Here is a 14,956-nt window from a genome sequence, read left to right on the forward strand (position 1 = left end):
GCTCCATCTCCGAGAGCGTCTCCTCCATGTGCTGCACCAGGCCCTCCAGCTTGCCCTTAGACATCTCTGAAATGTTTTATTCACCTTTTGCAGGGTTTTTCTCTCCTTCGTGTCGGAGCGTTAGCTCCTTTCTTCTGTGCCGTTGGGTGTCTGTGCTTGTTGCCAGCGATTATTGAAGTGTAATCCTCAATTCCTTACATGTCTCACATGGAGCAGACGCCCCTCCCATGCACAGCAATCCCCTTAGCAGAGCTATCCTGGGAAACCTGTAATGCACAAGGTGTGACACACACAGCCACATCGTCTCCTGCTTAAGTCCACCCTATAAAGAGGATGCCGGTGATTGACAGGCTACGTCAGTTCACTCTGTAGTCCCATCAACTCGTCAGGGAACGAGCTTAAAGGCCTACAAAGAAATGCAACGTCTAATTTCACATCTGCAAGGAAACAGAAGGTTCAAATTTCTCTCAATGGGGATTCTTCATCTTTGGGAAAGTCTAGCGATGGAGTTCATCTTTTTCTGGGAAAGGATCCCAAACAGCTTCAAGTGTTCGGTGTAAACTAATCTGAACAGAACAGGTGTCTGGAGTCAATGCAGGAGAAGCCTTATGGAATTAACCGTGTAGTTCCCCGGCCGAGCAGCAGGACCCACATGAGCCAGAAAGGAGGCGGCGCTCGGGGCTTGTTAGGTAGGTCACAGTAGGCTAAACACTCTGGGTAAACTGCCATACTGTGCCACTGTCCCGGCCGGCGGAGGCCAAGCGGTCCCCATGGTGACAGCTGATGCGTCCAGCGCGCCAGGCAGAGCGCCAGCAGCGCTCGCCGGGCCAGTTGGCATCGAAGCGGACGGCGAGCGCGGGATACCGGCGCATCAACACGCCGAGGAATGTCCACAATGTTCCCACCGTCCGCAGGGATGCTGTTGCGTCAATATCCGGGAGGGTTGAGAGCAGAGCAGAGGATGCAGGAGAGCCAACGGGAGTTTGTGAGAGATAAGTCCAGCTTTACAGAAGTAAAACGCCTCATCACACAGGTTCAAGTTCTGTCCAGTGGTGGAAAGCAACTAGATGCATTTATTCAAGTACTGTACTAGTAGTACCATTTTTGAGGTGTTTGTACTTTGAGTATTTCCAGGTTCTGCAACTTTATACTTCTACTGCACTACAATTCAGAGCGAGACATTCTGACAGTGACTAGTGCATGTAATCAGTATAATTATTAGAGATTAAACTAATTTGAAAACATTGTGATGTTGTTTACAGATGTATGCATCAGTGGTAATGATCTAATAATAAGAACAACTCTAGCAGGCCCTAGTACTAGCACTAGAGTACTTCTACTATTTAGCCTATTCTGCTAACAACATTTATTACTGAGGTTCAGCACCGTTTAATAAAGAATTTGCAGAATGTAAAGGACAATTGTGGTGGAATAGTTTCACCTTGTTGTACTGATATGTGTACTTAAGTCTCCATGCTAACTAGGAAGTAGTACAACATCAAGTTTTAATAATTATTAGATTTAGTATTTCACTCGCGAGAGGCCGAAACCTTGATGACATCATCCGGGTTATTTTAAGACATTATCAACCGTTGACTCCGTCAGACTCAATCGAAAAAACCAAACCAAAAGAAGAGTACTTTAACTTTCATTATTTATTAAAAAAACAAAATCTGAATTGAATAACCTTGCATAACACACGTTATGCATGTGAAGGACAGAAAAAAGCCAGTCACCCAACACATTCCCTAAAAACAAAAACAAAAAGGTTTCAGGGCAAACTAAACCTCCTGGTTTCGTCTCTGAAAGCATGAAGAGCAACCAGCGCCGCTCGTCCTCCTCCATCCATCTGCATTGTCTCATATACGAGAAGCCAGAGTTTAACTTGATTAAAATAGACAATTAAGCAAATACTGCTTGATAACTGGATTGTTTTCAAACTAGATTTACAGCTCCCTCATTCATCAGGACCGAGTGTTTTTATCTCAAAACATGCACATCACTTATGTCACATTTCCTGATCCGTGAAGGAACCCCGTTAACGCTCACCCTCATGTTTCAAAAAGTACAAAGTCCCTCTTATGCATTTCTAGAAAAAAACACAACAGGTATCTGTGTATAGTCTAAATAATCAAAGTGTTTGGAATGGAGCATAGTTCCAGACAGCACCAGGTGAGCGTCATGAGGGCAGCTAGAGTCTGAAGGTTCAGCGCTCGTGACCAGATGATCACAGGTTACAATCCCTGGACAGACTGGAAAACAAAAACGAATTAAATCTCAGTCAGGGAAGAGAACGAAAAGCACATTTCTGTCCCACAACAACTACAACTGAAATGCCCTCGAGCAAGGCACTGAACCTCCGACTGCTCCAGCAGAGCTGCTCAGTGGCCGACAGTACGTGACCGACACGGCAGGCAAGTCTCAGGTGTGAGTGTTTGTGGGCGCTTCCCTCCCTCTGCGAGGCTCCGACTTCAAATGTGATTTGACGTACAATTAACGGCGGGAAACACGGTGACGAGTCAGTGCCACAGTTACACTCGTATCTTAACTCTAGAGACGATAAACGTGTCCTCTTCCCCCCCGTGAGAAAGATTCACACGCTCTAAACATCCCGCTCAGTGTAAATCTTTCAGGGTGTGAATCGCTCTCCGGCTTCAGAGTTTCGGTTCTCATGCGTCCAAAGTGGGAAAACCTAAAGACGTCCTAACCATTCTTAACAGCGGTGAGGAAAGCACGTCTGGTGACTGACAGCTCAAACACAATCAAACTACACATTTACCGATCTATCATCAACATCATCGCAGCGTGTCCGTTAGTTTGACGAAGGCTTTTTAATCTTGGGTTTAGTTTTGGGAGGGGAGGGCGGCGGCGGCACAGAAGTCGAAAAAAAAAAAATGTTTGATCAAAGTCTTTGAACGGAGATTCAATGAAAGCGTCTCCCCACGCTCAACAGCTACCACCGAGGTGTCCCTGAGCAAGGCACCTACTGTAACACCCCAGTTGTAGAGGGCTGTGATGGCCGACTCCCAGATATGATTCTGTGTGAACGGGACGCAGGGTGCTGCTGAGAACAAGCAGACGAGCTCCTGTGAAAGCTCCCCTGGATAAATAAAAAGGTAAAACACTCCGACTAACTTCTCGGTCTGGATTGAGGCCGGTGATCGACGGTTTGAAGATGACTTCCCAGGCCGAGTGATAAATGTAACTTCTTGGTTTAAAACCCGAAATAAAACATCTAAGAACAGCTGTGGGGGGGAATACCCTCCCTCGGCACCGAAAAAAAAAAAAAAAAGGCAAAACAAAAACGTGTGTCCCCATCATGGCCAGTTCTTAGGAGGGGCCCTTTGTTCCCCCGGCTGTCGTGTTGTTGGCCGGAGGGCTATGTGGGTGAGGGTTATCAGGGCAGCGGCTGGCTAAATGTAGAACTGGTGTAGCGCCAGCCTGTCCATGAAGGGCTGCACCAAGTTGTCTGTGGCGAAGTAGAAGACTAGGCCGAAAAAAATGGAGATGGGCAGAGCGGGGAGCGCTTTCTTGAAGATGGCGAGGAGGAGCAGGGTCAGACACAGGCCCTGCGGGGGCAGAGGAAGACACAATAAAACACAAGAGGAAATAGCACTTCAAAGAGATTGTGTACCAAACAAAATCAGCCCCGACGGGGGAAGGAGGAAAACAATAAACGGCCAATCAAGTGGTTGGCGTAAAGCGGGGTTAGATATTGTGCTGAGAGACAGAGGAGAGGTTTGCGGCGACACCAAAATAAGCAGCTGTGGTCACTCACGATGAGGATGGCTACGAAGCAGGCGAGCGTGGTGTTCCAGTCGCCGCTGGCTGTGGCCGAGGCCTTTCCCACCAGCATGCTGTAGAAGATGAAGTCTCCGAGGCCCAGCTTGACGCCCCCTGAGAACACGGGAGGACACCACATTCAGGGTGGAGTCAAGTCAGACACGAGATTCGCCTGGGCTCCACGCCCTCCAACCCCCATAGAAATCTTTTCTCGACTGTAATTACTGTACAAACAAGAGCGCCGACCCCATATTTACCCAAGCTTTAACTCCCAGAAAGAGCGCGCGGCCTCCCAAACAGCACGGACGTGAAACCTAGCAATTGCCGTGAATAATCGCTTCCTAATGTGCTCCGACTAAAAACAGTCTCGGGTCAAACATGTTGTCGCAGTCACATACGCACTAATTTCACAGAAAGGGGAACACATGAAAGCATTCCCAAAATGTTTTATGTGTTTTGAAGAAAAGTGAACTCAAAGATGATGATTACACACCGAGTCAGTTTGAATTACAGAGCTCTTCTTCGTATTAGGGCTGTGAGGAACATCTCAACGCATCATAATGTAGTTATTACCGTCGTGTTGGATGGTGTAACAATACACGACACTGACGATAATGCTGGATTTCTAGTGTATGAAGACATTTATGGACAGAAGGACAGATGTATCGTCAAATGACTAAAATAAAGCTTTAATATTCCATGTTATATATTTGTACTCACTCTCCTCATCGTCGTCGTCTTCAACGGGGGGGCGAGCGGAGGGCAGCTCCTGGACCTCCCGCCTGGTCTCGTCGGTGGTCTGGAGCGGGCCCAGCTGGTGCTGCTGCTGGTTGACCCACAGCGGGTTGAAGCCTCCGTCGTCCGACAGAGTGGTGGGAGCCGGAGGCGCCACGGCTGCAGACAGGCGACAAACGGTTAAGACGGAACAACGCGGTTTAAGAAGCTGACCGCTCTGGGACCAGATCGCTCACCTTCTGGAGCTTCTTGTTGCGGCGCCGCCGCCGCTTCTGCCGAGTTCCTTTTTGGTGGCCATTCGGTGTCGGCCATGTTGACGAGCCACACCATTGTAGCTGTGGAAGGAGTCAGCGAGTCAACATTTTGAAGGTTTTATTATTTGTGTTACAGACAGAATGCAAGAAAAATAAATCTCACCCCCCCCCCTCCCCAAAAAAGTGTGCTTGCACAAAGTGATATTCTAAGTGTAAAAACATTGAGCAGTAGAAATGTCAGATGAATGGAGTTGAAGTGTCATTTCAAGTGACTGCACTAAAGGTAATTGAAGTGTCCGATGAAGAGAAAGTGCTGAAATAAGATGAGTTGACAAGTGAAGGTGCTGAAAACGTTTAAAGAGTCACTTAAAGTGAACATGCTGAATAGAGCTGAAGCCAAAGCACTGAGAAGTTAGTTGTTCTAACCACAGTGAGCACTTTTTTTTTAGCACTGATAGAAGTTGAAGTGGAGATTTAATGGAGAGCACTGAAGCGTTTAAGCAAGAGTTAAATGCTGACAGGAGTGGATTTGTCAGTTTAAAGTGAAAGTACTGAAAATAAATGATGTGTCAGCGCAGTTTACTTAAAGCTGTTGGTTTTTGAAAGGAGTTGAAGCCTCACTTGTAAGTGAGGACTTTTAAGCACTGACAGAAGTTGAAGTGGCAGATTAACGGGAAAGCAATTTTAGCGTCTTTATGTTTTCTTTAAAACTGGTGTTTAATTTCCCCACCTCTGTTTTATTACAATAAAACGTTAATAACGTTATGAATACAATCAGTGTCTGCCTTACAGGAGTAGATGAGAGCTGGAAAGATGGGCTCGTTCCTCTCCTGAGCCGTCTCCACCAGGATCCTCAGAGGCCCTTTGGGACAGAGCACCGCTAACAGATCTGTGAGAGGAGAGAGAAGCCGGACGAGTTAGCCTCCGAACAGAGCGCTCTGTGAGAGACCAAACGCAGCTCTCTGACGGCGACATGACATCTGTGATGACAAGAAGCAGACTGCAGGGAAACAAGCGATCCGGTCCACATCTTTCATCACTCTCTGTTCTCCAAAGGGTTTTCTTCCACGAACAATGAAATACGTGCGCTGATCGAATCACTGCGATCTCGGATCTATTTCCACTAAACTCCAGTCGCCAGATGTTTCTTCGTGGAAAAGGAATGTCCCGACCATTTCAATGAGAAACTCGTGGTAATGCGAAAGATAAGCCGATCATTGTGCTGCGTTTACACACTTCAAACACAACGTCTATTACGTTGACAAAGACAGTTATTTCTTTGACAAGTATAAATCCTCACAATAAATAAGAATTGGTGTTTATGTTGAGTTTCACATCATTGTTCACGTGTTAAGAAGTCTGGCTTGGGTTCCACATCCATTCCTTTCTTTAAGATGTTGAAAGAATGAATGTTTTTTTATATTTTCACTTTGTCTTCAAGCACTAACAAGGTACCAGATGACTGAATATTGGTGCCCTAAATAACATGTTCAAAAGGTAAAAAGTTCATCTTTCTTCTTAAAAAGAGCAGGAGAGAGCGGAGGATTTACCGTAGACGGATATGACGGCTAATATGAGCCAGGCGGTCCACTCCGGCAGGTACTTGATGAAAACCAGGGCCATGAGGGCGCTGATCATGATGAGGTAGGCCTGCTGGAGCCGCAGCGGTCCTTTCCAGTGAATACACATCATGCCCACCACTCCGAAGTTCCAAATTATTATCGCCAGGGTGAAGTAGTCCATCGCCAAATTGTAGGTCTTGAAAACCTCTCTGACAGAGCAGAGACAAAGACAAACATCATTGTTGAGAAATAAACTACGCCACATTTTACCAGAGTGCGTGTGGGGAACCTTGGAAGAGGAGAGAACATGTTTATGGCTTACTTGAGGTAGATGTAGGAGAAGAAGAACAGCAGGAGGAGGGAGGAGAGGAAGAGCCAACCTTGGATCACCTGTGAACGCAAAGATCAGAGTCGTGGTGATTTCATGTTTCAGCAGATCAGTACATGCAAATACTTAATAGTGTCTGTTTCAAACTACCTGGGACACCAGGTGGGGTGGAGTTACAACAACGGGGAAACACAACAAGCATCCATTACACTTATCTTTTACACTGAGGACAGTGTATTTATTTCACAGGCTGTTGGCAGCTATTTGTCAAGAACAACTTTCACACATCTGTCATTCTCAATACTGTCTCTTCTCACAGCACACGTTTCTTACATGACAGGTAGAGAAAACACACATAGATGGAGCTAATAATACTAGCAATGGCTCCGTTACAATGACGTGACCCGGTAAACCATTACATTGTGCCAACCTGCAGACAGAACAGGAGAGAACAGGGTGTTAGAACACGCCTAACTGTAATGAAGCCATTTTAATGGCAGGTACGGCTGTGTTCAGCAAGCCCAAACCTCGAACGATTGAGAGGGAAACACCCTGGCTGTGTTTGAAACCACTCCGCATTGTACTGCATGCAGGCAACATGTGCTTGTTCCAACCATAACGAGTCAAAATGCCTGCTGTGAAAAGGCAGTTTGAACCTAGTTCAAACAAACAAACACTGGTATGTTGTACAGCTGAGGTGTGCAGTGAATGGGACTGCAGTGTGTGACAGGTTCCGGCATGTACCTTGTAGCAGCGGTACTTGTACAACAGCACCAGCACCAGAGTCATGACGATGATCACGGTGATCATGATGGTGGCGTTCAGGATGGAGTTGACGGCTCTCTCTCCGACCGTGTCTGTGTCTTCAGGGAACGGTGTGTAGATCCTGTGAGGAGACACACAGCTCAGTCCATAATCAATGCAATAAAGACAATACTGGGCTTCTTATTAGAGCTGGTTCTTAGTGAGCTTCATGTATACAGCGCCGAGTCACAACAGAAATTATCTCGGGGCACTTTTCATACAGAGCAGGTCTAGAGCGCTCTCTTCATAATGTAATAGAAGCTTGCTGCTATTTCAGGGAGGTTAGGTTGCTTTGGAGGAGATATAAAATGTTTAAGAGCCCTCAGCCAGATTCAGACTCTGCTTTAATGATCTCATGCAATTAGTCTTGGTATTCCAACCATGCAGGTGTGATACATGTATTGCATTAACTCCACCTAGTGGCTCAGCAGCTGTACTGCATTTAATTCAAACACCAGACCTAAATGAGCTTTGGATCCTTCTACTAAAGAGTTATAACACTCACAATCTCTGGCCGTCATTCTGGGTGTAGAAGCTGACGGACTTTATGGTGGCCACGACCACCACCATACAGAGGGTCACGGGAACGAACAGCATGATGACGTGCTTCGCTCCGTATTTCAGGGTCAACTCTTCGTCCTCGTCCTCCTCGGTCTCCACCACACGGGGAGGCCGAGCATTGGGGGGCTGTCCGTTCTGCTCCGGGCCGCTACTATTGCCACCTCCACCATCGCCTCCTCCTCCTCCAGCTCCTGAGCCTCCTCTGGACCGGGCTCTGGTCCCCGCAGCCTCCTGCGGCTGCTGGGTGGGTTCAGAGGCCACATTGGTCTCCTGCTCGTCCTGAATGTCGAGAGGAATCATTTTATTTATATGCTAGGAATTTGTAATAGAATACATACAGACATGAATTAGATTACAGTTCCAACCATGCAGGTAGTAGACCGAGCAGAGCACACACAACTCATGGATGTCTCAGAGTCAACACGAACATGCCCGTTGATCAAATATTCCATCTCAGCGTGGTCCAATAATCCACAGCAATGATACTCTAATTAAATGGTCTAAAACATACAGTAAGACGACAGAGTACACAGTAGCTGTGATGCAGGTTCAATCTTTGTCACTGCTCAAAAAAATATATATACTTTTTACAATTATGAAAGCACTTATAAACCACAAGGTACAACAAAATGTAAGCCATACTTTGGTGTTCATTTCCCCCCCCCCCCCCTTTTGACTTGTTTTTTTTCGAGAACAAAATGTACCAAAACACTGGCAATGAGGAAGATCATGATGACAATAAATATTAAGCTAAATTCAAATGACCCCCCCATGTTTTCAGTCACTCCCTACTGGGAACTATCTTATAAAAGGGGAAAGACTGAATTGAAAATAGCAATAAAAAGATCAATCTTGCAATTAAGATCTTTTTGAAGTATTTTTGGGGCTTTTAAAGCTTTTATTTGAGACTAGATAATATGGAGATGACAAGAAGTTGTTGGTGAGAGATCAGGAGTGGCGTGCAACAAAAGACACCCAGCCGGGAGCCAATTTCACCAAATTTGCCAAAGTGCAATATGTGATTTGCAACACAAGAACATTCCTTGTTTCTCTCATTTAGATCTCACTATTTCACGAAAACAAAGCCATACTTGTGACTCACACATGAGCACGCAGGAGCATTCTAGGACTCGAGATTTACCAATTTGTTTCATTTGTGAACCGCGAACACAATTTGTGTTAGCGGTTCTTGCGGACAGTGTTCGCTTTTATGAAATGAGCCCCAGACTCAAAACAGGGACATTGTGGTTCAGTGTGGTTCAAGGTGTGGTTCACAGTTGGCCCCTTAATCAATCTAGACTATAAATTCTATCTTCAGAGACCATGTGAGCTTGAGAAACCAGAGGTCTTTCTGAAAGTCTGACACTAGAATTTGCCACAGAAGTAGTCTAAATCTATCTTTATCTATCTAAATCTATCTGTAGAGCTTGCGGCGTCAACAAGACCATCATATTATCAGATGAAACACTCAGCTCAAGCGTTTTAAATTGTATTTATTGGAAAAAAAATTCTAGAAATTAAACGAGCGCTAAAGCAAAGTGTTTACAGACAATCCATGTTTGTATTTGACGCTCACTTGATCAGTTCCTCCAAGGGTTACAACACTGCACTCGTTTCCACTCACCCAGAGGATGTGTCTCGTCAGGACTAAATCAAAATGCAAATCAAAGAGACTGTATGAACTAAAGCAGTTCAGGCGAGTCAAGACTGGCAGCCCAGACATGAAGCAACCTCAGCGGGTACACGGAGACGGCTGTGAAAGGTGAAAGCCGCCTCCGCTCTTAAACGTGCGGCTGTATAAAACGACCCCACTGAATTTGTGTTGTATTAACTAAGGGTTGGGATACTGTAGTAATGTATTAAACTAAACGTGTCATACTGGCCTGACTGGGCTGTCTGACCTCATTGATGACCTGGCTGATATTTTACTGACCATAATATTCAGTTCAAAGACAGAGAAACGTTGCTGACATCTGTTATGGGGTAAACAAGGCTTATGGGTGTAAAGTTGCATGTGACAGTAAAAGGAGACTTTGACTACTCGACTAGGCGAGAGGAGGCCACGCCTTTGATTACAGTAAGAGACAAATGCAGACAGCAAAGTAGAACACTGGCATTCTCCTTCCTCATTCAGAGGTCTGACATCTTTCCTTATCAGAACATAACCATCCATAATTATGATCTATTGTGTATGAAAGGTCAAATGAAACATCAGACTCAAACTCCTCCACAGTGTGTGTGGCGTCACACACACTGCAGAGGAAACAGATGACTCTTTCATCACTGACTAGGCAGCCATTTCCCAATCGATCGACACGGATAGACACAGATGCTCTGCTCCCATTCTTTCATACTGACCATATTGTTTTCGATATCTTCTACATTGTTCGCCATGGTTGGCTCGACAGACACTTGTCCTCACATGCAAACCAACTTATTTTGACCTGATGAAAGAGAAAAGGTGACAATATTCAGTTTAAAGCACATGAGATGAGTACAACAAGTATATCAGTGACAGCAATGAATAAAATCGTGTGTTTCCTATGTTGTCCAGATTACAAAGGCATGTGGACTATTTTCTTAATGTTTGCAATAAAATATATCATCAGGCATCATCATATTTACATTAAAATGACAAATACAGATCAGAAGTGAGATTGGAGCTGTAACGTTCACGGGAAATAATAAATTATTATTATCTGGTGAACTATTAACTGTGAATTAGGATTTATAACTAACGTTTCTTGGTAACTACTTGAAAGCTCGCTGGCGGTAACATTAATTAAATAACTGGTTTTATTACTCATAGAGGTATTTCATCATTAGAGAACGGCTAAAATGGCTAGTTAGCCAATAATGGCACATAACGGGAGAGCAGGCAGCGGCCGCGCTGGGCGGCTAACGGCTACATTACTTGCATTTCTCAAACTAAATATAGTTCCTGAATAGCGGGTTTAAAATAAGTAAACTCACCTACTGTGAACGACAGCTAATTTCCTCGATTTTGGTGTTCTGAAGTCGGTTTAAAACCCGGGCGCTTTCTCCTCTTTGTTGTTCCTGTCTTCACACAGAACATCCGGTCGCTTCTGTAAACTACTTCCGGTTCTCTCTAGTCACTCGGGGAGCGTTCAGGATCAAAACGTGGTCGGAGATTTGAATATAGAACACTATTGGTGGTCTAAAGATATATAAATATATTTTTTTCGATTCAATGTTCGCTTTCAGACACCGCAGACAAAAAAAATTGCGACAAAAAGCAGAAAAAACGGAAGTTGGCAAGTTGTTCTTCCGGTGTCACAGGTCAACTCGTCCGCGAAGAAGCACGGATCCAAGAAAATCGACGGACACCGACTGGAAAAAACAATTAAAATCATGGTTAGTACGTCGTGATACACCATTTATACTACGCGTGTTTGTGTATTCATTAATACCATTAGCAGTCGAAGCCGTGTGTCGGTTTTATTTCAGCGGATTGGGTGTTTTGATAGCGCTCTGCTAACGTTAGCATGAATGTGCGGACGTTTACAGTCGAGCAGCTGCAACCTGACGGACCGACTCGGACAAATAAAACATAGATGTACCGCTAAGCCCGTAGCTATGAGTATTTTTTGTTATTTAAACCACTGCACTACGTATTTATCGCTTCAAGTCGATGTTGGCTAACACAACTAGTCTACATAAACGTTCAGCTGTAGGTTCAGGGTTTGCATAGTATTTGATTTAAGACTTCTTTGGCTTTTGTAAAAAAAAAAAAAAGTTTTTGTTTAATGGCTGCAAACTGATTATCTTAGAAATAAAGCTACATGTTAACAGAAAGAGCTATTTCAACTAAATACGACTAAGTGAGACGTATTAACTACTTAACTGCTGATATTCCTCCATCATACCTTAAACATCATGACAATCAACCATCAGTAGTTTACTAATCTTTTAACTGGTTAATGTGTCGAAACATCTCAAACTACTATGTTTATATTGACATAATATGGAGTAAAACAAGCAGGTCACACCCGTGAATGTCCGTTTCAGTATTTGACCGTGTGACACATTTGCTGTCACACCTGGAAGCAAGACAACCAAATTAATGTATGCATCTCTTTTTTTGTTTTTCCCCAGTCTCACACCATTCTGCTGGTGCAGCCCACCAAGAGGCCAGAGGGAAGGACGTACGCCGATTATGAATCTGTCAACGAGTGCATGGAAGGTAAGCTGATGGATTCCTCATGCTCTGTTCTGAGGGACACTCGTACTACTTGTACATGTCTTCCCTGTATTAACATGGGTGCTGCATGTCCCTCTATTGCAACACTAGCACTTGTCAATTACAGGCATGTGCTGCATGTCCCTCTATTGCAACACTAGCACTTGTCAATTACAGGCATGCACTTTATTCCCTGTCTTTTAAAGTCGCATTGGCAATCGTACTGTAAAATTTCCATTTTAGCGTGAGTCTGTTACAGTGAAGAGTTGACTTGTATCTGTTTGTATTCACCATTGACATGAATGCAGTTTGTCTATATGAACGTCAGGAAATTATTTTAATTCTGGGTCAGACGGTATAAATAAAACCACACCATTATTCTCATTACTGCTAACAGATATTCTTCACAAATATTACAAATCTAGCAGTACTTAATTTAAAGTTGTTTGTGAGCAGCTGTCAAGCTCGTGTAATATGAAAGATAAGTTAACAAACTATCAATATTAAGACAAAATTATATGAAATGCCTCAGATGTAATAATTATTGGTTATACACATTGTCATCAATAGAAAATCTGTGTGATCATAGATTTTAAACTACATTTGTGTATATATATATATATCTATATCATGTTTTACATCGATGAGTATAATTTACTGGATATTCTGTCTCCTGCACAGGTGTGTGCAAGATGTACGAGGAGCATTTAAAGAGAATGAACCCCAACAGTCCGTCGATAACATACGACATCAGCCAGCTGTTCGACTTCATCGATGACCTGGCCGACCTCAGCTGCTTGGTGTAAGTTTGACAAGGAAACTAACCAATGACCTCAACGATTTAGAAAACACTGTGTCACCAGTTGTTGTGTGTGTGTAATACACGTGTCGTAATTTAAATGGTGCCCCACACATGCAGTACAGTTAAAGGTAGGTGTCAATAGTGAAATCTATTAAATTAAGTTGTGCACATAAATCTTTGCGTCATTGCAGTGCATTTTGTTTACGAGTAAAATATGTTCCTATTTTATGTGTGCGCATCAGTTTCAAAAATGATAGTCTACACATGGAAATGTCACATAAGACAACAGCAGGCTAAGCCGTGTGTTTATCAGTATCCATGCTTTATCATACAAACATATGATGTCTTAGGGAGGATAAACCCCTCGTAATGTACCATCAGGTCTGTGAGAGGGTCTTATTATTATTGTTACAATGATGCAGAATATCGCTCTCGTGGAGATGTAGAACACGCCAGGATTCAGCCTGGACCCCCGTTAGGCCCATCCATCCAAATGAACAAACTGAAGCGTCTCATTTTAATGTTATGTTTTTTTTTTGTCCAATTAGAGAAACTGAGCCTCCAGAACAAAAATAAACCTGAAACTGAATCTAGTTTTTCATGTCTGTCTCAGGTATCGGGCCGACACACAGACGTACCAGCCGTACAACAAGGACTGGATCAAAGAGAAAATCTACGTGCTGCTCCGCCGCCAGGCCCAGCAGGCTGCAAAGTGAAGCCTATGACGAGGGGGAGGGGGGGGGGTCCAATATGATTTACGATCTGCAACTTGTGTTCAAATGGTTTGAGTAACTTGTTCTAAGAAGTTTGACAACTTTTGTTGTTTTGTTTTTTTACTCAAGAGGGGTGTGTTTTAATGTGTGTTTGCCTTATTAATAAAGTTTCCTTAAACGTTTCTGATTAAGTTCCTTTTTCCTGAAATAAATGAAAGATTTCTTCTTTTTTTTTTAAACAGCTGGGCCTTGTAAGAATTAAATTATCCTTCCATCGGATTCTGTTTCAGTCCTCATTTCTGTATCTATTTTTTTACCTCTACTGTCGACTGCAGAAAGTTTGTTTTGCAGCCTCGCTCAAGGTAATTTCCACAGTTTTTGAAAACGAGCATTTTGAAATATGTATTTTATTTTACTACCTGGATAAATTATTTCCAGTTTCCTGGAAATTTAACCTAAAGCATGAAATGTTCCTCCCTCCACATTTTCCTTTCTGTTCTGCCTTTTCTCCTTTTGCTCTTTTCTTATTTGGCCCTCCTTAGACCGTGTGCTGTTGACTGTAAAGTGTTACTGAGGATGTTAATTTGCTTTGGTGTCGTGCACGTTTCCTCATTTTTCAATCAATACAGCGGTAAACGAGCGTGTTTCAAAATATTGATTTTGATTTCTTCTAACTGTCCCTTGGACGAATGCTTTTTGGTTCCTGGACGTTCAAAGCAGACTGTCAGTGTGAGAATGAGATTAAAAATGAAATTCTCTTTCTTCCTTTGGTTTCAGTCCTGTCTCTTCTCTTCTGTTTTTACTTTAGCAATTTCTTGATTTTTCTTTCTTCCTCTTTGACAGTTAAGTGCTGACTAGAAACTTGTTCAGGATGTGAATATTCTTTGCCGTTTTCACTCAATACAGTGAAAAATAAAAGTCTGGGAATCTTGTTTCTTTTTCATAATTGCCTGGAAAAAATATATTTGTTTACCGTCCAGACGTCTCATTTTGTTTTTTAGTTATTACTGTAAAAAAGTGCTTCGTTGGCTTCATATAGTGCACATGATAATCCTGCCTTTAACACTGATAAAGTGGTAGATTGCATGGAAATATTTGGTTTCCTGAGCTTTCCAAATAGATGAGACTTGTGGGATTAACATTTCAAATATTTATTTTTCTTCCCGAGCTGCCTTTTCTCATTTAATTCTTATTTCCTGATTACGATATTATT

General features: G+C 43.3%; 2 protein-coding genes across 3 annotated transcripts; one reads left to right on the plus strand and one right to left on the minus strand.

Annotated features, from left to right (window-relative positions):
• Positions 1 to 1,879: 1,879 nt before the first annotated feature.
• On the minus strand, positions 1,880 to 11,101 carry psen1 (presenilin 1). 2 transcript variants are annotated; one of them, XM_079286248.1, is made up of 11 exons: positions 11,001 to 11,101; positions 10,386 to 10,471; positions 7,972 to 8,306; positions 7,407 to 7,548; positions 6,657 to 6,724; positions 6,323 to 6,543; positions 5,563 to 5,661; positions 4,755 to 4,853; positions 4,504 to 4,677; positions 3,779 to 3,897; positions 1,880 to 3,569 (listed from the first exon to the last, which is right to left on the minus strand). In XM_079286248.1, exons 2-11 carry the CDS (start codon positions 10,419 to 10,421, stop codon positions 3,414 to 3,416), a joined length of 1,449 nt encoding a protein of 482 aa, XP_079142374.1. In that variant the 5' UTR covers positions 10,422 to 10,471; positions 11,001 to 11,101; the 3' UTR covers positions 1,880 to 3,413. The 2 variants fall into 2 exon arrangements, with proteins under 2 accessions (XP_079142374.1, XP_079142375.1); XM_079286249.1 differs by having other exon boundaries at positions 11,005 to 11,087.
• A 225-nt stretch (positions 11,102 to 11,326) lies between these two features.
• Positions 11,327 to 14,022, plus strand: LOC306789955 (enhancer of rudimentary homolog). Its single transcript, XM_079286060.1, has 4 exons — positions 11,327 to 11,402; positions 12,144 to 12,231; positions 12,910 to 13,030; positions 13,644 to 14,022. The coding sequence occupies exons 1-4, from the start codon at positions 11,400 to 11,402 to the stop codon at positions 13,744 to 13,746; spliced, it is 315 nt and encodes a 104-aa protein (XP_079142186.1). The 5' UTR covers positions 11,327 to 11,399; the 3' UTR covers positions 13,747 to 14,022.
• The last annotated feature ends 934 nt before the right edge of the window (positions 14,023 to 14,956 follow it).

This window comes from Melanostigma gelatinosum, assembly GCF_949748355.1.
Source record: "Melanostigma gelatinosum genome assembly, chromosome: 16".
NCBI lineage: Eukaryota > Metazoa > Chordata > Actinopteri > Perciformes > Zoarcidae > Melanostigma > Melanostigma gelatinosum.